General features: G+C 46.7%; 9 protein-coding genes and 2 non-coding genes across 11 annotated transcripts; 6 read left to right on the forward strand and 5 right to left on the reverse strand.

Annotated features, from left to right (window-relative positions):
• Positions 1-317: 317 nt before the first annotated feature.
• On the reverse strand, positions 318-1,308 carry LOZ57_005052 (uncharacterized protein; the record flags this gene model as incomplete). The annotated part of the gene is made up of 2 exons (XM_049254088.1): positions 318-1,084; positions 1,143-1,308. The coding sequence occupies 2 exons, from the start codon at positions 1,306-1,308 to the stop codon at positions 318-320; spliced, it is 933 nt and encodes a 310-aa protein (XP_049106935.1).
• Positions 1,309-3,672: 2,364 nt separating this feature from the next.
• Positions 3,673-4,536, reverse strand: LOZ57_005053 (uncharacterized protein; the record flags this gene model as incomplete). The annotated part of the gene is made up of 1 exon (XM_049254089.1): positions 3,673-4,536. The coding sequence occupies one exon, from the start codon at positions 4,534-4,536 to the stop codon at positions 3,673-3,675; it is 864 nt and encodes a 287-aa protein (XP_049106936.1).
• Positions 4,537-6,036: 1,500 nt separating this feature from the next.
• LOZ57_005054 lies at positions 6,037-6,114 on the reverse strand. Its single transcript has one exon. It is a non-coding gene; the product is annotated as a tRNA-Thr (tRNA).
• A 187-nt stretch (positions 6,115-6,301) lies between these two features.
• Positions 6,302-7,241, forward strand: LOZ57_005055 (uncharacterized protein; the record flags this gene model as incomplete). The annotated part of the gene is made up of 4 exons (XM_049254090.1): positions 6,302-6,331; positions 6,381-6,615; positions 6,667-6,970; positions 7,022-7,241. 4 exons carry the CDS (start codon positions 6,302-6,304, stop codon positions 7,239-7,241), a joined length of 789 nt encoding a protein of 262 aa, XP_049106937.1.
• Positions 7,242-8,111: 870 nt separating this feature from the next.
• On the forward strand, positions 8,112-10,551 carry NTH1_2 (alpha,alpha-trehalase nth1; the record flags this gene model as incomplete). The annotated part of the gene is made up of 5 exons (XM_049254091.1): positions 8,112-8,243; positions 8,321-8,381; positions 8,447-8,565; positions 8,624-10,371; positions 10,428-10,551. 5 exons carry the CDS (start codon positions 8,112-8,114, stop codon positions 10,549-10,551), a joined length of 2,184 nt encoding a protein of 727 aa, XP_049106938.1.
• A 442-nt stretch (positions 10,552-10,993) lies between these two features.
• On the reverse strand, positions 10,994-11,815 carry LOZ57_005057 (uncharacterized protein; the record flags this gene model as incomplete). Its single annotated transcript, XM_049254092.1, has 1 exon — positions 10,994-11,815. One exon carries the CDS (start codon positions 11,813-11,815, stop codon positions 10,994-10,996), a length of 822 nt encoding a protein of 273 aa, XP_049106939.1.
• Positions 11,816-13,170: 1,355 nt separating this feature from the next.
• On the forward strand, positions 13,171-14,388 carry LOZ57_005058 (uncharacterized protein; the record flags this gene model as incomplete). Its single annotated transcript, XM_049254093.1, has 1 exon — positions 13,171-14,388. The coding sequence occupies one exon, from the start codon at positions 13,171-13,173 to the stop codon at positions 14,386-14,388; it is 1,218 nt and encodes a 405-aa protein (XP_049106940.1).
• Positions 14,389-15,597: 1,209 nt separating this feature from the next.
• LOZ57_005059 (uncharacterized protein) lies at positions 15,598-16,241 on the forward strand (the record flags this gene model as incomplete). The annotated part of the gene is made up of 3 exons (XM_049254094.1): positions 15,598-15,618; positions 15,676-15,981; positions 16,053-16,241. 3 exons carry the CDS (start codon positions 15,598-15,600, stop codon positions 16,239-16,241), a joined length of 516 nt encoding a protein of 171 aa, XP_049106941.1.
• Positions 16,242-16,337: 96 nt separating this feature from the next.
• Positions 16,338-16,451, forward strand: LOZ57_005060. The gene has a single exon. It is a non-coding gene; the product is annotated as a tRNA-Ala (tRNA).
• A 608-nt stretch (positions 16,452-17,059) lies between these two features.
• On the forward strand, positions 17,060-18,055 carry OTU2 (OTU protein; the record flags this gene model as incomplete). The annotated part of the gene is made up of 1 exon (XM_049254095.1): positions 17,060-18,055. The coding sequence occupies one exon, from the start codon at positions 17,060-17,062 to the stop codon at positions 18,053-18,055; it is 996 nt and encodes a 331-aa protein (XP_049106942.1).
• A 129-nt stretch (positions 18,056-18,184) lies between these two features.
• On the reverse strand, positions 18,185-19,122 carry LOZ57_005062 (uncharacterized protein; the record flags this gene model as incomplete). Its single annotated transcript, XM_049254096.1, has 2 exons — positions 18,185-18,544; positions 18,637-19,122. The coding sequence occupies 2 exons, from the start codon at positions 19,120-19,122 to the stop codon at positions 18,185-18,187; spliced, it is 846 nt and encodes a 281-aa protein (XP_049106943.1).
• Between the last annotated feature and the right edge of the window lie 8 nt (positions 19,123-19,130).

The following is a 19,130-nucleotide window of genomic DNA, read 5'->3' on the forward strand; positions in this document are numbered from 1 at the left end:
CAGCGAAATAGATAAATGTTGGCCAAGATAAGAGAGCAAGTTATAGGAACAAGTTTCAAACTGTTTTAAGAAATTCATATGCCTGTGTTATATATGGAGTATGCAAGGTACATTAAAAGTAGTAAAGGTAGGAGGGAAAGAAGAAATATTTATACAGTAGTTGACCGCAATACCAGTAAAGAACCCATCTCAAAGACCGTACCAGACATCATGGCGTGTATCCAGGGAGAGGAGCTCACCACTGAGGGTAGCTGGCGAATATCTGCAGCGGGCATTGCAGTAACGATAGTCTGAGTTGCCTGATATTGGCGAGGCGATTAAAGGAGGCCACCGAGAAGACCGCCGAGGAGACCGCCTCCGTTACCACCATTGCCACCACCACCACCGAGGAGACCACCAAGCAGGCCACCGTTGCCGCCATCGCCTCCAAGACCAACAATGCCGAGGACGGACTGGATGATGCCTCCAATATCAAGACCTGCAACTTGTCTGGCAGCCAAAGCACCCTCAGCAGCATCGCTGTTAGCATATTCAGTAAGAGACCGCACAAGCTTCTGGAACTCAGGAGAGCTTTCCAAATCGCGCTTGCCGAGAAGGCCACCAAGAAGGCCACCTCCGTTACCGCCGCCACCAAGGAGACCGCCGAGAAGACCACCGCCGCCGTTGCCTCCAAGGCCAGCCATACCGAGGACGGACTGAATAAGGCTTCCGATATCAAGACCGCCGAGTTGTCGGGGAGCCTTATTACCACTCTTGCTGGCACGGGCCTTGTACATGGCGACCATTCGGTTCATCGTTTTCTCAAGATCAAAACCGCCGTTTGTGCCGTTCACAGCAGCAACCATTTTGTTCACGTCGTAACCTTTGGCAGTCAACTTGTCGACAGCAGTCTTGACCATCTTGTCGATGTCAACCCTGGTGTTGTTGCCGATAACTCGGCGAACGCCATTGCTGATCCTATCAACCTCCTCTTGAGAAGGAGGGGTGATTGGCGTCGGAGCTGCGGGAGCCGCGGGAGCCGCGGGAGCTGCAGGAGTAGCTTCCTCTGGAGTAGCTCTAGCTTTGAGATGCGATGTACAGGCATCTAGCGAGAAGGGGTTAGTCAAAACAGTTCCTTTAGGGTGAGATTGGTATCAAAGTACCCTGCAAGACGAGGCATTGAAGCCCGCGAGGACTGCCGGTATCTACAGCAGTTTGCACGCATCTGGCCATCTCAGCCTTGCAATTTGCTGCGGCATCGGCATTTGCAACCGCTCTCGCAGAAGCAGCGGCTACAAGGAGGGGAAGGGTAAAGAAGACGGACTTCATAGCGATGGATTTCTTAGTAGTATTAAGATTCAATTACTGAATGTTTTAAGAAACGAAGGTCAAATGTTGTTCAACAGCAGATGACCGAAAAGAGCGATTATGTATGTAAACAGTAAAAGAAACTGAAAGCCAGAAGTAGGCTGGAAATTAACGATTGGACTGTTGGATGATGGAGAAAAGAAATGCGAAAGGGGAGGACATGACTACAGTTATATAGACATTTCCCACTCAAGAGGCAGGCCAGCAAATGGCTAGAAAATGCTATAGCGACATGTCTGTCACCACAAGAGAGCTCAGCTTGAGTTCCCAAAATAGGACTATTTTCAGGTAGATGTTTTATGCTGCAACCAGCCACTGTTTGATATGCAAAAGCCTAACTCGAAGAATTGCTGACTTCGGAGGTGGGGGTTAAGATAGGGCTTGATGCTAACCAGGCAAGTTGGTAGAACCTAAGGGTACAAGCACTTCAAGTCTTTCAAGACTTGGTTGTCGTGAGAAGTTTCAAGACGAAACCTATTGTTTGGCTAAACGTTTGGAACAATGTTGTTTTGCAACATCAGTTAAACACGGGATAATGAGAAACAACTGCCAGGCTTTCTCTCTGTCCATTCTGAATTGTGCCCGGCAATTATTGAGTCTCAATGAAATTTCTACCTTCTGATGAAAAAGTAGTTGATTGTAATCTGCAGCTGGACATACTCTCGGGTAGATACGTGGGGTATCCCAGGAGTACCAGACAAAAGAAAATGATCCGCAGTAGAGTGAAGTCAATTCCGCAGAGAGACAAGGATAGAGCCCCCGCGCCCCTTGGTTTTGCATACATTAGCTCGATTGACGAACGGGACCAAGGTGGTCAAAGTCACACATGGCGTACACGCCAAAGCACGGTCCAGTGGCAGTGTTGGAGTAGGGAAGGGGTTGCGTTGAATAGTGTGGTGATCACCGAGTGAAGACAGGTGGGGTAGGAGGCAAGACAGGTTGAGAGATATGTATAGATCACTGCTAACAGCGCCGAAGGTTTCGACCGACAAGCTAAATCAGTATAGACAGTATCAACGTCCCAAAGATGCCGTGGGATTTGGGGTTGGTAGCGTAGCAGATGGCGGCGTTCGCGTGGTCTGGGTGTTTGCCTGAGGTTGCAGGTTTTAGACTCAGCGAACTAGTTCAAAGCGATTTCTGGTATGCCAAGGCGTCGGCCTTCTTAAGTATCGTCTCAGAGTCACCCAAAGTCGCCCAAAGTCGCCCAAAATGTCTTGAATTGAGTAGCTTTGGAATAGTACGGAGACGTCTTCCGGACAAATATTTCGTGCTCAAGTGGTGGCGGCCATCTCGCTGGTGTATTCTCAACACCAAACTCTTCTTTAGTTACGGCCTCACACCCGGGTAGCGTCCAGTTCGTCAACACATTGGTACCTTATTGTGTCGAAACCCCTAAAACTTTTTCCGTCCGTGTTTTGCCGAGACAGGTTCAGATTGAACAGCGCCTGATATCCACCAGGTACCTTAGGATGCTAGAAACAGGCACAACTCTACCGAGAGGTACGTGCAAACTACTCCGCACCCCGCATTCTGCTCGCAGATTCCTAAACACATACATGAGCATTCAAATCAAGGCAAAGATACGTCACTAATGTTTCTGACGGCCAGTCATGGCAAGGGGTAGCTTTGAAGCTATTGGTTTCGGGCAGCTTTTAATGTGTAACAGGGGTAAACAAGTTTGACGTTGACAGGTGCAAAGATTCAGATAGAGCACAAACTGCACATGAAAGGGGAAACATGATTGGAATCGACATGTACGGATAATGGTACTCCGTAGGCGTGTCAGAAATTCAGAATTGGAGGTTATACGAGGCTGGGGATGGAGCCTGGCGGAGAATTTTCGTGGGGGATTTATTAATCATTCAGGAAAAAACAAAAAGAGAGCTACCAGAGGCTCGAACTGCCGACGTTGTCTCGTCTCGAGACCAACCCATTCCGGGTGTCGAAGCTGAGCCGGGAAAAGTCTAAGCCCGAATTTCTTGGCTAGACTCAATGGGGTCTTTTCTCGGGCCGCTTTTGTTTCTAGAGAAAATACCTCATCTTGGAGGAGACTGCCTACACCAAATAAGGTGTTCGGCTAGGACGGCTGACGCATATGACTGGGAAATAAAGAACGAACAATATTTCAATTTGCCTAATCCCAATCTATAGTAGAAGTCACACAATAACAAACCACAGATGATGGAAGGATTTCTTAACAACAAAAAAGTAATACAACTTGTGCTGAGTAGCTACTGCCAACATTTGCATTCTGTACAACAGGCAGTGCAGATGATCAGTTTGTCTTTACCACTTTTTTTGCAAATTCAAGATAGGTTGTTTGATTTATCCAAAAACCAAACATCTTACCTCAATGCTCTCTCTTGGCCTTGCCCCCTTTGGGGTTCTTGGGTCGTCAAAAGATGCATGGGGACATTTCTGCTCAGGGACATCATCGCGCGAGTCCGAACATTTCAGCAACATCACTTCATCTGTCTGCATTCCTGACCAATAATACCATTTCCGGCCCTCATTAAGCATGACCCCGGCTCCCTTTCCCACATAATCTGGGTAGAAGTTCTCGGTGAAAAGAACATCTTCTTTGCGAACTAAACTTCCAGGGCCAAAGAAAAGCGGCCTGTCTTGTATTGGGCCAGTGATGGGCCGCCAGACGTTGATGACGCGGTATCGTCCTTTAAGTAAAGTCTCTGCTTCATCAGGTAAATGATTCCTGACTCGGTTTTCAGCCCCAAGGTCGGTCTGATCGAAGTGGACACTGTTAAGAGGCGCCCTGTAGGCGTTGGGGGTGTTGCGGCGGACGGTGTGGTTGAAGATGAAAATGCGTTTTGCACCCGGAACGTGCCGAAAGATGAGGGCTTCTACTTCAGGATAGTAGTATTCCTTGATGTTCTTTTCATCAGTGAACGACGGATCAGTTTTCAGAAGAGGAACGTTCTTGATAGCCTGGAAAGCGTTGTTATCCAATGTGAACTGGTCCTCGCGCCCACGGATATCCTCAACGGTTATGGGATGGGACCGCCAGGTGAAATTGGTTTTTGGAACACCTGGAGGCGTCTCTTTATAGTAATAGAAAGCTAGGGAGCCATCGGCAGGAGGAATATAGAAATCGGCGGTTGTAGTGACAGTCCCGCGAGGAATATAATCCCCATCCTGCTCAAGACGGCCGGGCGTAGCGGCTGAAACGGACATGGCCACAAATCCCTCCCCAATCGGAAACTAAACTGGTATTTTGAAAAAGGACGGAATAATGAGGCCTGGAATTCCCTCCTTAAAGAGTATAAAGCGAAGGACAGGGCAGATTTATATCATGCCGCGGGGCTGACTCGGGATTTAAGATAAACTCAATGACCTCCATCAGCTCCGTCATTGAACCAGTGCTCCACAGTGCAATGATAACAATGACGACAGTTGGGGATTTGGCCACATTGTGTATCCCAAAAATCCTAAGGCGCGGGTTAAACGGACATGGAGTCGGAGATTAAGGGTGGCGATATCAAATGACATTCTGGCGTATGTCAAACCATTAACCAGCTCTGATATTTTGTAGAATCATGTAGAGATCTGTCTTTTTGAAATCCATTTGCTATGAATTCACAAGGAGGCATCAGGGAAAACTGTGTAGAAAGAGAAAACGCAAGAGGCTCTAAGAGCTAAATGCCAGTCCTCGACGCCATTTACCATGCAGTAGGTGAATGGAAATGGATTCTACATACAAGGCAGATAGATACCACACTTAATACGGAGTACAGAACAATTTGGCCCAGTCTTGAAGGGCTAGCAGTGAGGTGGTTGCCAACTAACCAAATTCAGAAAGGGGTCTGGTTCCCAGGTTTGGTGTCGGTAATGTTTGCCACTTGACATCAAGTAGTCAAAGGCAAATTATTGCTGCGCAGAAAAATCGCGGCCCGAGAGTGCCCGCAACTGCTGCAGAATATCTAGCGAAGGTTCGGAAATAGGGGGCTGTGTCGGACAACATACCTTATTGAAAGTTTGGGAGTCTGTTAGCTTTAAGCTCCTTGTTTGGTTTGTTTTGCAAATCCCGCAGTGACTACCTATGAACCTCGCACTTTGTGTTCATGTATAAGAGGACCACCACCATTTCCGGGTTTTCCAGGTATTAATTCTCATAATATATGTGATCCAGGCTGGAATAGTGTTATTTAGTCATGGCTACTGCTTGTCTTTCAGCTCTTGAATGAACAGTCTCAAAGTGCAAAGATGAATGGAGGGAGGCTGCTCTGCAAACTAGACTTGTTTCTAGTCATATTCCATAGGATTTCAAGCATTTATTCCCAAAATATACACAAACCTTCATATCATATTAGCAATCAAAATAGTCGGATTCTGTAGTTCAGCAATCTGCTTCTCTTTGTTGTGTTTACACCGACCAGGCATTCACAGTATGATCAGGCACCAGTATGATGTGTGGGAAAATATAACAGCACTGACAGCCTACACCTAATAGGCTGTTCGCCTTTTTAGCTGAATGGCTAGTCGGCTCTCCATTTATATCGCATCCTGGGCGATTGTTAGTCGGCTGATTAGTTAGTTAACTTACATAGTTAACAACTTAACTAATTAACCCCTACTATGTTAACTAGTTACCGGTCTTTCAAAGGGGTTCATTCTTCATTTTCCTAAAAATAGGAAAGGAAAGGGAAATAAAAAAAGAATCCAAAATGAGAGAAATGCCCCGACGCGGGATTGAACCGCGGGCCTCTTGATTACAAGTCAAGCGTTACCACTGCCAATCATGTTTCTCAGTACCAAATCAGTAGGCTATAACTACTCCGCAAGCCGAGGTATATTCGCACCACCTTCGGGCGCAGCAAGAATCCTTTGGGATCAGCCGTAGATAACCTTTATAAACAAATTCCTTTGCTGCCCTAGAGATATCTACTGTACGGAGTACATAGTTATTTCCTTTTACTGAATCGAATCATAGCCTGTAAAAATGGATACATCGTCGCTATTCAACGTCAAGGTGAGTGCTTCCCGCCGCTCCCAAGGCCCGTGCTTACCTCCGAGAATAGGGTAAAGTTGTGCTGGTTACCGGTGGTGCCAAAGGTATCGGCCGCATGATTTCCGAGGGATTCGTTGCCAATGGTGCCAAAGTCTACATCACTGCCCGCGATATTGCCGCGTGCGAGAGGGCATGCTCCGAACTAAACGCGCTAGGTAAAGGTTCAGCGCATGCCATCCAAGCGGATTTCTACAAGGAGGAAGACTGTAAAAGACTGTTTGAGGAATTCTCGAAGAAGGAAGATAGTCAGTTTCCTTTGTCGTCCTTGCCCCATAACTTCCGCTAAGATCTGTCAGAACTTCATGTTTTAGTAAACAATGCCGGCTCCAACTGGGGTGCACCATACGACGAATATCCTTCCTCCGCCTGGACCCGCGTATTAACTCTCAACCTCCACCGTGTCTTTCTTGTGACCCAGCTTTTTACTCCATTGATGGAGAAAGCTGCCAAAGATCTTGACCCCGCGAGAATCATCAATATTGGAAGCATCGACGGCCTCCGAGTTCCATCTTTGGAGACGTTTGCATACAGCTCTAGCAAGGCCGGCTTACACCATCTCAGTCGAGTGTTGGCAAATCATCTGGGGCAGAGAAATATCACGTTCGTATCCTGGACTATATAGATTTCATGCAGTTCTGACCTTGTGTCTAGCTCTAATACCCTTGCCTGCGGGCCTTTTGAAAGCAAAATGATGGCTGCTACGCTGGACAAGTTTAAGGATGTAATTGAAGCGGGCATCCCTCTCCATCGTATTGGATCTCCAGAGGATGTTGCCGGAGCTTGTCTATTTTTGAGCAGTCGTGCTGGGGCTTATGTCAATGGCGCTACAATAACCGTGGATGGCGGTAGTGCTGTAGCGGCAAGATTATAGACTACTCGGCTCATCTCTGTTTATGATGATTTGCTATCATACTGTACAAAATACACTCCAACTGAATGAAGCCTAGCTTTATCGTTTCATACTGTTCAACTGGAAGGTCAGTTGACCCGTAAAGTTTAAGATAAAGAATTTATATAGTGGCAAATTAGAGCCCCTGCAGGTAGCTGATACTTGATCTCGTGCGCAGTAAAGCAGGCATGCGCTTCGTTGACCGGCGAAGAGGATGCCTCGTGTTGATCTCAATACTGCAATCAACTGCTGTAGCATATTTCATTCGCCCAGCTCCTAAAAATAGGCCAAGCATCCCATAGAACTAGCTTATTCCAAACCCGATAGTCGCTATATTACGACCTCTGGCCAGGTATCTTCTACATCATTTCTTCAAAGTTACCAACAGGCCAAGGGTCTAGCTTGGTATGAATGCTGGCTCAGGTAAGGCTAAACTTTTTAATCGGAGTGCAGCCTCAAAATTGCTCACCCTCTGTTCTTTGTTCTTGGTTTCGAGGGCCTCCTTGTACTCAATCGTATCGGTGTTGTCGTCTGTTGCCATATTTGACCGTTGGCTAGTTAGTTAACTACTTATTTAACTAACCGCTAGCGACGCTTCCGATTTCGCAAATCAGCCGGCCGCCGCCAATCGGTAGCACTGACACGTCGCACACAAGAGACGTTCAGGTCCGACTCGATATATATCGCTGCGTGACTGTGGCTCCCAGTCGCTTTGACTGGATCTAGCTGCTGAAGAGCACTGGGAATGGGTCTTGACCTGACGTTCTCCATCCTTGCGTCATAGCTTTGAGCTTCCAAGACCCCCCTAGTCTGCTGTTCAGCACAGGCAGAGCCAAACATCTACACGGCATAATGTACTCCTCGGGGCATAGGCGATCTGGGTCAGATAGTATAGATCCGTTCTCTGACCCGGATGTCTATTACGGTGGAAATGAAATGACGGTTGGAAGAAATGCCCGGAAGCACCAGCGAGCGCAATCGTCGGTCAGTTCAGCCTTTGTCTAGGCATTGGATGATTTGAAGCCGTTGGTTTGATTGCTTACATTTGCTATTTCATACAGAGCTTGAAAAGGTTCGATTTGAGCGACATTGGGAGCTTTATGGGAAGACGATCCAGCCATGGTAAGCAACACCGTTTCCCTATGAACCACTTAGCAGCTATGCTAAAATGTTTGTCTGGATAATAGATGAAGTATCGCATCCTAGAAGATTTCTCATCGACGTCGATGCTACGCTGGAGGCATTACTGGAAAGGGAGGACACGGATAGAAATATGCAGATCACAATTGAAGATGAAGGACCTAAGGTACCTGTTTTTTTAAAACACATTTGATATAGCGATCTGACGCTCTTCATTTGCCTAGGTTTTCTCCGTCGGCACGGCTGCGTCCTCCGGTTTCAACAGATTTGATTTGCGAGGCACCTACATGCTCTCAAATCTCCTCCAGGAACTAACCATCGCGAAAGATTATCACCGAAAACACATTCTGCTTGATGAGCAGCGTTTGAATGAAAACCCAGTTAACCGTCTATCGCGATTGATTACCAATTCTTTCTGGAAAGCTCTAACTCGGCGAATTGATGGTTCCAATATTGAAATTGTGGGAAAGGACCCAAAAGATTGGACTGATGACCCCCGGCCGCGCGTTTATGTTCCTCGAGGGGCACCGGAGCAATATGAATACTATCAGGAAATAGCTAACAAGCGGCCAGAGCTACGGTTGGATGTTCAATTGCTTCCGCCAGAAGAGGAGATTACTCCTGAATTTGTCAGAGATTTAAACTGCAAGCCGGGTCTTCTGGCATTGGCAATGGAAAAGTATACAGATGACGAGACTGGGGAAACTGATTTACGAGGAGTACCATTTGTAGTCCCAGGTGGTAGATTCAATGAGCTCTACGGTTGGGATAGCTACATGGAATCTCTCGGACTCTTAGTCTCTGATAGGGTTGACCTTGCGAAGGGTATGGTGACCAACTTCTGCTTCTGCATCAAGCACTACGGGAAGATCTTAAATGCCAATCGCTCGTATTATTTGTGTCGATCTCAGCCACCATTCCTTACCGATATGGCTTTGCGAGTCTACGAAAAAATTAAACCAGAGCCAGATTCGCTGGAGTTTCTTCGCCATGCCATGCTATCCGCGATCAAGGAGTATTATAGTGTTTGGATGTCTGAACCAAGGCTTGATCCTATTAGTGGACTGTCTAGATACCGACCTTCTGGCATCGGCGTTCCACCCGAGACAGAATCAACTCATTTCTACCATATTCTTACCCCTTATGCTGAGGAGCGTGGAATGTCCTTTGATCAGTTTGTTGAGGCGTATAACAATGGGAAACTCCAAATTCCGGAGCTGGATGAATATTTCTTGCATGATCGTGCTGTTCGTGAATCGGGACATGATACATCATATCGTCTTGAAAAGGTCTGTGCCAACCTGGCGACAGTTGATTTGAACTGTTTACTATACAAATACGAAGTCGACATTGCTCGCACAATCCGCGACTTCTTCAAGGATAGGCTTGATATCCCACCGGAATTTCGTACCAAAAATATCGAGACTAAAGAATTCGAGTCTTCGGCCTTATGGGATCGACGAGCGAAGCGTAGAAAGGCGCTGATCGATAAGTACATGTGGAACGAAGAGAAAGGTATGTATTTTGACTACGATACCATCGCCCAAGAAATGACCTCGTACGAGAGCGCAACAACGTTTTGGACTATGTGGGCTGGCATTGCCACACCACGGCAGGCATCGATTCTCATCAGCAAAGCTCTACCTCGATTTAAAGCTTATGGCGGCTTGGTTTCTGGGACTGAAGAATCTCGCGGTATTGTCGGCATTGATCGTCCTAACCGTCAGTGGGACTACCCGTACGGCTGGGCACCGCAGCAAATGCTGGCATGGACGGGCCTCCTCCGTTACGGATATCAAGACGAAGCTGAGGAATTGGCCTACAAATGGTTGTACATGATCACAAAGGCGTTTGTTGATTTCAACGGAGCAGTGGTGGAGAAATATGATGTCACTAGGCCTATTGATCCACATCGGGTGGATGCTGAGTATGGAAACCAGGGGAGCGATTTTAAGGGTGTTTCTAGAGAAGGGTAGGCTTAGTATTCTGGCCCCCGAAGACTATTTTACTAACCGTTACTTATTTTAGATTCGGCTGGGTTAATGCGAGCTTCCTTTACGGTCTGCAGTTTTTAAACGCTCATATGCGACGTGCATTAGGAGCATGCACTCCTTATGAAACATTCAGTAGGGCCACAGCATTGCAATATTAGAGGGGCGGGGTGGAGGCGTGTCGAAGCATTGCAAAGAACATAGAAAAGGAGTTTGAAAGTGGCGGTCTTCCTATACCCATTGTGGCGATTCCTTGTACTGGTCGGCATCTGTTCTGAATTGACTGGGTACCTGGTGAGGTGGTTGAACCGGATGTTGACAATCCAAAGATTGAACAGGATCCTATGTTAGGTGTGAATAGCTGGAGAGGAGGTATTATTATGTACACACAAATGGCTAAAATCTTTACGAGTCCGGGATTCAGGATTGCACTCCATTTTGATATAGATGATTCAATTCCTCCGATGTTGGGGCCCAGCCCCTATTCCGCCCCCTAAGCTAACCTTTCTCGGCATATCGCCGTGCTTACATAACAGGCTTCAGTCAAACTAACATCTCAAACAACTTCAATCAATTCTATCAACTTCAACCAGCACGATTATTCTATGTTGGTTTAACGTTCGGGTCGCCTGGTTTTCCTTTCTGGCCACCCCATCCGGGCCCAGGCGTCCAGATTAATTTTTCATTCCCAAGGTCCTCTTTGTCCACACGCATGATCCGTTTGATCTTATTGTCCCCTGGCCTTGTCAACTCCGCAATTTCATACTCCCAGAAATTAGAGTACTTCCCATCCGCATACGGCTTCTCTAGCGGCCGGCCCTTGGGAAGAATAACATATATCTTTTCTGCGTTTTCCGCTGCGATCTGAGCGACTGATTTTGACGCATGCGACCACCATCTCCATTCCTGCCCAGCGTCGGCATATGCCTTCTTGCTCGCCATGAGTTCAGGGCTTTCCAGCACGTCGCGAATCCAATTTGGCTTCATAGGTTTGAAAGTATTAGCAAAATTTCTGACGGTAACGCCGTCATTGAATCCACTCCAGAATATCCAAGGATTTTTCGGATTTTGCCCGTTTCTTGCAAGCCAGAATAACATTTGGTCTTTCATTTGGCCGATATCAATCTTAGGCACCTGCGGCTCTGGTGCTGCCACCGGCGGTGCATTGGGATTCGTTTTCGGGATATTGTTTTTTCCCGGCGAGTTTGGCCTAGAAGGACTTGGAGGTCGCACCGGGGGCGTCGGAGGTTTTTCGACTGGTGGAGGCGCACGTTTGTTCCAGTCCTTCCCGTGTTCCAAATATGAGTGACAGTCATCACCATCAACACAGATACCCTGAGGTTCGTTTGGCGGAAGAGCTATCGCCGTCGCCGATATTTGGAATCCGCACAACAGCGCGGCAAGGAGAATATTTGACACAAGCATGATATCTGATATGTATTGCAAGTCTTGAGGTAGGTAAGCTGTGCTCTAGAAAAAAATGATATTTTCCTGGGGCTTATGCTGAGATATTTATGTGGTTCTCGCTTCGCACCGAAATTTCTTTTGAATACAACCCATGTCGTCTATCTTCAGTAAGTCTAACTTGATAATATGACGGCTTCAACTGTCCACACTTCGGACATGTTGGCAGTTGGCAATCATGGTCTCCGAGAAGCTGAAGGCTATTTTTATTACAGTGAATACGAACAAACGCTTCGCTTCGTTTTAACTCTGAAGTATTTTGAGATAGGATTACATTTCCAAAAACGCCGTGGTCTTGAAGAACGTGCACTCCCCAGTAATCAATAGCTGGGTCATGTATACCAGCTTGATTAAAGGGATTGCTTTGTCCAAACACCCCCAGGTAACTAATATGAAACTTTCATCGCCTCCCTCGTTTAGTTTCTCAAAATGCCAACATAACAAATCATCACTCCCTTAGCATACTTTACGTGGACATTGGGGCACCGCTGTTAATGGTCAACCGGCCCAAGTATTATCCACATCCTTCTCGGGCCTCATAATCTAAAGGTAAGGTTCTCAAACCGGAGTCCAAGCCGACGACTATATTTTTTTTCATCGTGTTTACAATAAATATTATTCAGCCTTTTTTTCTCAAAACAGAATATACCCCGATTTTCTTGGCACACACACTCATGGTGAAAGTCACCTTAGTGGTAATACTTCATCAATTCATTAAGGGTTTCTTACAGAAGAGTGCCATCTATGTTGTTACTATTTTGTCCATCGGCTTCCTAGATGGTCTTATTTGAACTATTTTGATAAGATAGACCATTTATCAAAACAACAGCCAATACCTCTTACGAGTGTTGTAGCCTTTCAACCAAAATTGGCTCAGTCGGCACTTTACCTCCTAATTTTGATATTCTTACTTAGGAACGGAGCTGCCGAAGTCCTGCCTTACATCCTGCCCCCGTTTTCTATAGGGGGAATTCCATCTCCCAAAGATAGAAATGACCTCGTGGTATTAGTTGAAGGACTCCTGTGTAATACGGAGTACGCTGAGTTGCACCATAAACACGAAGTGCCGAGTGTTGTTGATGTTTTGGATATATGTGATCAAGGCTTATATTGTTTCACTCCACGAGGCTTGGTTCATTGCTGTTAGCGACGGCCAACAACTATGACGGCCATAGGTCTTAAGCTCGTAGCTTCTCAAAGATACTATGGCATTATCTATAAAAGAGACAATCAGCAACGTGGACGCCGGCCTTCTAAGACCATACCTAGCAAACAGTTGACACTCAATCACATTATATTATACTTCTTTCCTTGAAATGGCTCTCAACGCTATCGTCCTCGGCATAACAGGAATTTCCTTAATACCCTTGGGGCAGTACTTTTTTCCTAAACCGGTCGCACAATCCGTCATAGTCGCGATCACAGCCGGTGCTCCACAACTGCGGGAAGAAGATAAGAGCCTTGGAGGCCATGTTCCCGGTATCGCCTTTTTTGATAGTAATGGTCTGAGGATAGGGTTCAAGCGTGGTAGCCGTTCCGACAAAATACCCGCGAAACAATCAAGAAATGTCGTCGTCGATCCCATCGACAAAGACAACAACGCGGTTCCAGAGTACATGTCCATCGTGGGTTTCGGCAGCGATGCAGTATGCATTTCATACATCACAGTAACACCACCAGGTGGAGCCAAAAATTGGGTTCTATTTGGTGACACCCCGAAACAGTGCGGAGCGCCCTGGTATCATTCCAATCTCGGCGCTGGAATCGGGGAGTTGTACAAACCAAGCTGCTTCTGGGTCGATGGTCTTGACAGCAATGGAAAAACCACTAATGACATTCCTCAAGGCTACGGTATTCATTTACCTGACTTTCCTTCTGTTGTGAATAGTGGCCAGGCGGGTGATTCGGCAAGGTCAGAAGCACGACAGGCACAATACACTCAATACCCCGATACCATGTGCAAGAGCACACCACGTTTTAAAATCTACTCCAGGCTGGACATACTTCACTGTCTACCAATTTTCGACCCACCACTTCAATACACCGCTGACTGGGCAGATGTGGACTTTGCGAAGCTCAAAACAGAAGGCAAACCGCAATGTGGCCCTACTCCTGGACAGACACCGACTGCAAAACAAAGTTTGCAGCTGTACAAGTCTAGAGTCGACCGTTTTGGAATCCACCCGACATATGGTACAAAACGCTCGGTGCCAGAAACCAGCAAAGTTCGGCGTCCGCGGTCATGCTTCGAAGGCCGTGTTATCATTAGCGAGGATGTAAACCACAGTGCTGTCGAGCTTTGTCAAAGCGCAACGTCCATGGGCCCAGATCTTGCGAATACCAAAGAGGGCAAATTTTGCGATATGTGTACACGTGAAATCCATCCATTATGCTCAGAAAAGATCACGAACGGCTGCTTTGACGTAGATTCTAAGGCGCTGCGGAAAGGTAGCTATGGTCTTCAGGCTCGGGATGGGATGCCTGGTGTTGTGCATCATGAGAAGACGTATTCAGATTTCTCGCATTGGAAGTGAATTTTCAAGCTGAAACTATTTGCCATTGTATGACATATGCATATGTATGAGTTTTAGAACTAAGGCCGGCTCCTTGGCGAATCTGTTTCATACTTGCTTGTCTAGTCGTCTGATATTTTATCCCTTAAATCTACACTTTCAGAAAAATCTTTTAATCACCCCATAAGGCGGCCGATAAATCATCTTTTCGTACCAATACTAACTATACAACTAGAGCTATCTTTGACCTCCAAGTAAGCCAAGGTCGAAGATAGAGGTAGCGGAGCTAGCTGATGATGAGTCGCTTTACCAGATCATAAATGCAACACATTGTTTTTCTGTCAATGTGGAACCCTGATATTATTGTAAAGGGTTGTTGATCACTTTCAAAGGAATATTCTCCGGCATGATTGCGCTGCAAACTTTGCTCATGTTACCGTATCGTTGTTGCCCGGTATAACAAAATCGGCATTCATACCCAGTACCATCACTGACGGCTCGCATCATGGCGTGCCCAAGGGGGTAAGTATAGCCGCAGGCGGCAGCTTCAGAAGGGCACGTGGAAGATATTTCCCAAAACCAGGGAATGACTGAATATGAGAGATGTTCTAGGGATGGGGCTCTAGCCCGTGGTTTCGGATCGAAAATTTCTCGATATATTATGGATGTTACATAAAACCACAAGTATCCACAGCATTGTAGACTTGCAGATAGATGCCACTATATAGCACCTGGGAGAGTTGCAACCGCTAGAACACGTTGTGCATCCTAAAGGCTGAATTCTAGACAAAAGGCTCGCCATAAAACATATATTCGCAGGGTGAGTATCTGTCGAATATCTGCTACCATGTCAGCACCAGGAGCATTTTTAGGTCATATAAAGTCTTTTTCAGGGAGGCGCAGTTGTTCCAAAAGTCAGAAAAGCCCCGTTCCTACATGCGTGCCACGACAAACGAAAGACCATGCATGTCGACAGAAAATTACTATAAAAAAACTCGTACCACGGAATTCGCCTAGCATGAGATATAAAAGTGATGAGGTCTTTTAACCCATTCCTTTTTTTTGGGCGCTATATCACATTCCGATTTTCTTATTCTCTAGGTTGGCACACCTTTCTTTTGAGTAGACTTCAATCTTTAATCTGCGGACTCCTTTAAATCATTTTGAAGCCTCAAGCTGATTTGATAAAAAGTTGTTAGCCAAATTGAGTTGTGGAGATTATTCTTGAAGATGGGCAGCAATAACAATAGGGTAAGAGTCTACTTAAGGACTGCAACGACGAAGCTCACCATACTGAAAACACCGTAGTCACGCCGCAAGAAAAACAGGCGTCAAGATGAAGATCCTATTGCAAAATTCTTCGCCCAATACCCTGCATTTCGTTATCGCCCAGAAAAGCCAATTGTGGCAGAATTCTATCGCATGTGCGATTATTTCGAATGGGATAAGCAAAGTTATGAGAAGCGGGAGGCATCTAGGAAATTCAAAAATGCAATGGTCGTGAAATTCAATAACACATATGGTACTGATGTTCACGATATCAATTGCTGGCACAAATTGTGCCTTGCTGTCGACATTGATCCCATTCCGTACACGATCAAGGAATGCAAGAAGGTAAGAACGGTAACAACCCAAGTCGTTGAAATAAGAAAAAAAATCCTAAGAGGCTTATGACGGCACTATAGGAAATCAGCGACATTTACGTCAACCTTGTTGACCTTGTCGACAACTATTCCGGCCGCAAGGCCAAGCTATTTGATTCACTGGAAGATCTCCGTGAATACACCAAAAAAACCGGAAAATTTTTCCCCAAGGAGTCTGCATATGCTGGTGGAGTGCTCAAATATTTGCTTCGGGAGATCCTAACCAGCTAAAGTGTGAGCCTCGAGTACAAGTCGACCCGTGTCTTAGGAGAGTAATCAGTAAAACTACCTTATGTCTTCGCATAAAGATTGCATATTCCGAGGGGAGGGTGTATGGCATAGTTGGTAAACGTCTGCAGGAATCCTTCTGGCATGGTTTGTTGTTTTTGGGGAACAACCACCTGGGAAAGAAGATCGCAGGTTTGAATCCTGCTATCCCCAAATGGTATTTTACCAACAGAGAAGCCTCTTCTCTGGATGGAGAGAGTTCTCCCTAGGAGACAAGGTTATTGACTGCTGGGAACTAGATGATGATATGGGAGTTACATAAGCATATGCTAGATTAAGTTAATAGACTGGGCTTGTCAGTCTTAATGTGATCTTATACATCTTGTTCTGATTTTCTATTGGTTCTTGTCATGTTTAGATATACCAGCTACACCCTAGGTTTTATGAGGATTTCTCTAGGAGGTATGATCTAAGAGAAGAATTTGGTGAAAAGTCAAATAAGGGGTCTTGACCCCCCCTGGACATGCTACAGTTTGAGACTTAAACAGAATGGAGTGGCGGGAGCCCAGATATCAAGGATAACACATGCTGTAACTAAGCCAGATTAGGGAGAGTGGCTCTTCATAGTCTAAGACTCCATAAGAGCCTATGAAAAATAATGAATAACAACAACAACAACAACAACAACAACATTGCATATTCCGTGTGTATTCTCTGTAGTCGAGATTAGCTGGACAAAGTTAGGCCGGAATGGAATAACAATTCTGCCGGCGATACAAGTTCTCCCTGGTTATCAAAACATTCGCTGCCAAAACGGCAACATGTCCAGCCGGACAGAAATGGAGGACATTCAGGCCAAACACCGCAAGGAGCAGCGTGACCTCCAGTCCCGTATCACCCAGAAGAAGAAATCTGCGACAAAAAAGACGCGTAAGGGTGTTAATGACGAATGTGAAAGATGGCAGCGAGAGCTCCTCGAGCGCCAGCAGGCCGAAATTGCACAATTGAATGGCGAAGCTAACCCTCCGACTAACGAGCTTGATGCGCTCCATATCATAGAAAATGGCGATGCCCCCGAAATGACCAACGAGCCTGCAGACGCGGAGCCAAAAGCTACCCCACCTACACATTCGATAGGAACGAGCCCCCTCCCTGCCACCACCGCTACCGCCACCAGCGCCCCATCCTTTTCTGAATCTCAGCCCAAAAAGGCCAACCGGCAAAAAGCGCGTCTTGCGCGCCGCGCCGCGGAACGCGAGGCAGAAGTTGCCGCAGCCGAGGCGGAAGCGGCAAACCAAACGGACCACCGGGGCAACGAGAAGCAGACTATGCTAGCTGCCTTCAAACGCCTTGGCCTTGCGGAGCGGGAAATAGCGCCAGATGGCCACTGCTTATACTCTGCTGTTGCGACACAATTGCCAGAAGTAGGACTAGGATTACGGCTGGGGGAGACTGCGCCTGAGCTAAGCGCGGAAAAGGCGACCAAGGGTGGTGGATATAAAGAAGTAAGGGCTGTGACAGGGAGGTATGTGCTGGGAAATGCGAACGATTTCGCGCCGTTTATCGAGGAGCCGGTGGAGGAGTATGCTAGGAAGATCATGTTTACAGCCGAGTGGGGCGGGCAGTTGGAGCTGCAGGCTATGGCGAGAGCGTATGGAGTGGAAATCAACGTGATACAAGGAGATGGACGCATTGAGAAGTTTGAAGGGGGAGAGATAGCAGATGGAGAGGAGAGAAAGAAAATTTGGCTGGCGTACTATCGCCATTCCTACGGACTGGGAGAACATTACAATGCATTGACCGAGGCCGCCCGTTAGCACTGTTTAGCGACAGTGATGCCAATACTTCACTTTGTGGCGATCCTGCTATTCATCTTACAAACCGAAACCATGAATGTCATAAGTCATAAGAGACACCGATTCATATGCGCTGAGATCTTGAATAGGCTAATTTCGCCGACGCCAGATCGAGACCCAGTCATAGTGTTTGCCGTCTTCGCCCATCAGCATTTTGTGCGTTTTTTCAGGATGCCAGTGTGCAACACGCTCGAAACTCTTTTCGCTCGGCTGTTTTGCGGGGTCTACCTTGACATGGCCGTCTGTGTTGTACGGAACTTCTTCACCGGGGTGGCTAAGATGTTCCATATACATAGCGGATGTGGAGGCGAAAGGGGGCCCCGAAGAACTGGGCTCTTTGTTCGTTGGGAATTCAAGACATAAGAGATTTCCACGTGGTGATGGCGCCAGCAGTTGATAATGGCGAAGTGCCCACTTGGGTCGAAACGATGGGTTTAGAGCACAGAAGAACTACGGTAATTAGTGTAGAATCGGATTAGCTTATTGCTGGCTATAGTTATCGAACAGAGATGATAGAAAGTCAATCTATTCCCATAACTCACCGTATAATCATAGATCAAATCAAATCCGCCCTCTTCCAGCCCTGCGTCTTTTAGCCAGCCGTCGGTGAAAAAGTCTCCCTGTAAGAATTTAACACCTCCACTGCCCACTGTCTTGTCTTTCGCTGGGATCTTTCCGTCACTATCTATATACTTCTTCGTCTCTTCCTCGCACACCCCCAAGGCTGTTATACTATACTCCAGCCCATAGGCATCATAACCAAAGGACGCAAACAAAAATACATCCACTCCTCTCCCACACCCTGGTACTAAAGCCTTCTTGCGTCGGATCGTTCCATCTTCCATATGCTCAATTGCAGTGCCAAGAATGTCTTGTCGATTTACCAAAGCCTCTTCGAGTGCGGGGTTGTGACAACCACGGTCCCAAGGAGTCACGGCGTCTTTCCAGAGATCGTCCCAGACGTCGACGGCATCACGGTCGGAGGTGAAGCGTTTGCCAAAATCCGGGAAGGGGCCTTTAGCTGTCATGGTGCCGG

This window comes from Ophidiomyces ophidiicola, assembly GCF_022830035.1.
Source record: "Ophidiomyces ophidiicola strain CBS 122913 chromosome Unknown scaffold_23, whole genome shotgun sequence".
Lineage (NCBI taxonomy): Eukaryota > Fungi > Ascomycota > Eurotiomycetes > Onygenales > Onygenaceae > Ophidiomyces > Ophidiomyces ophidiicola.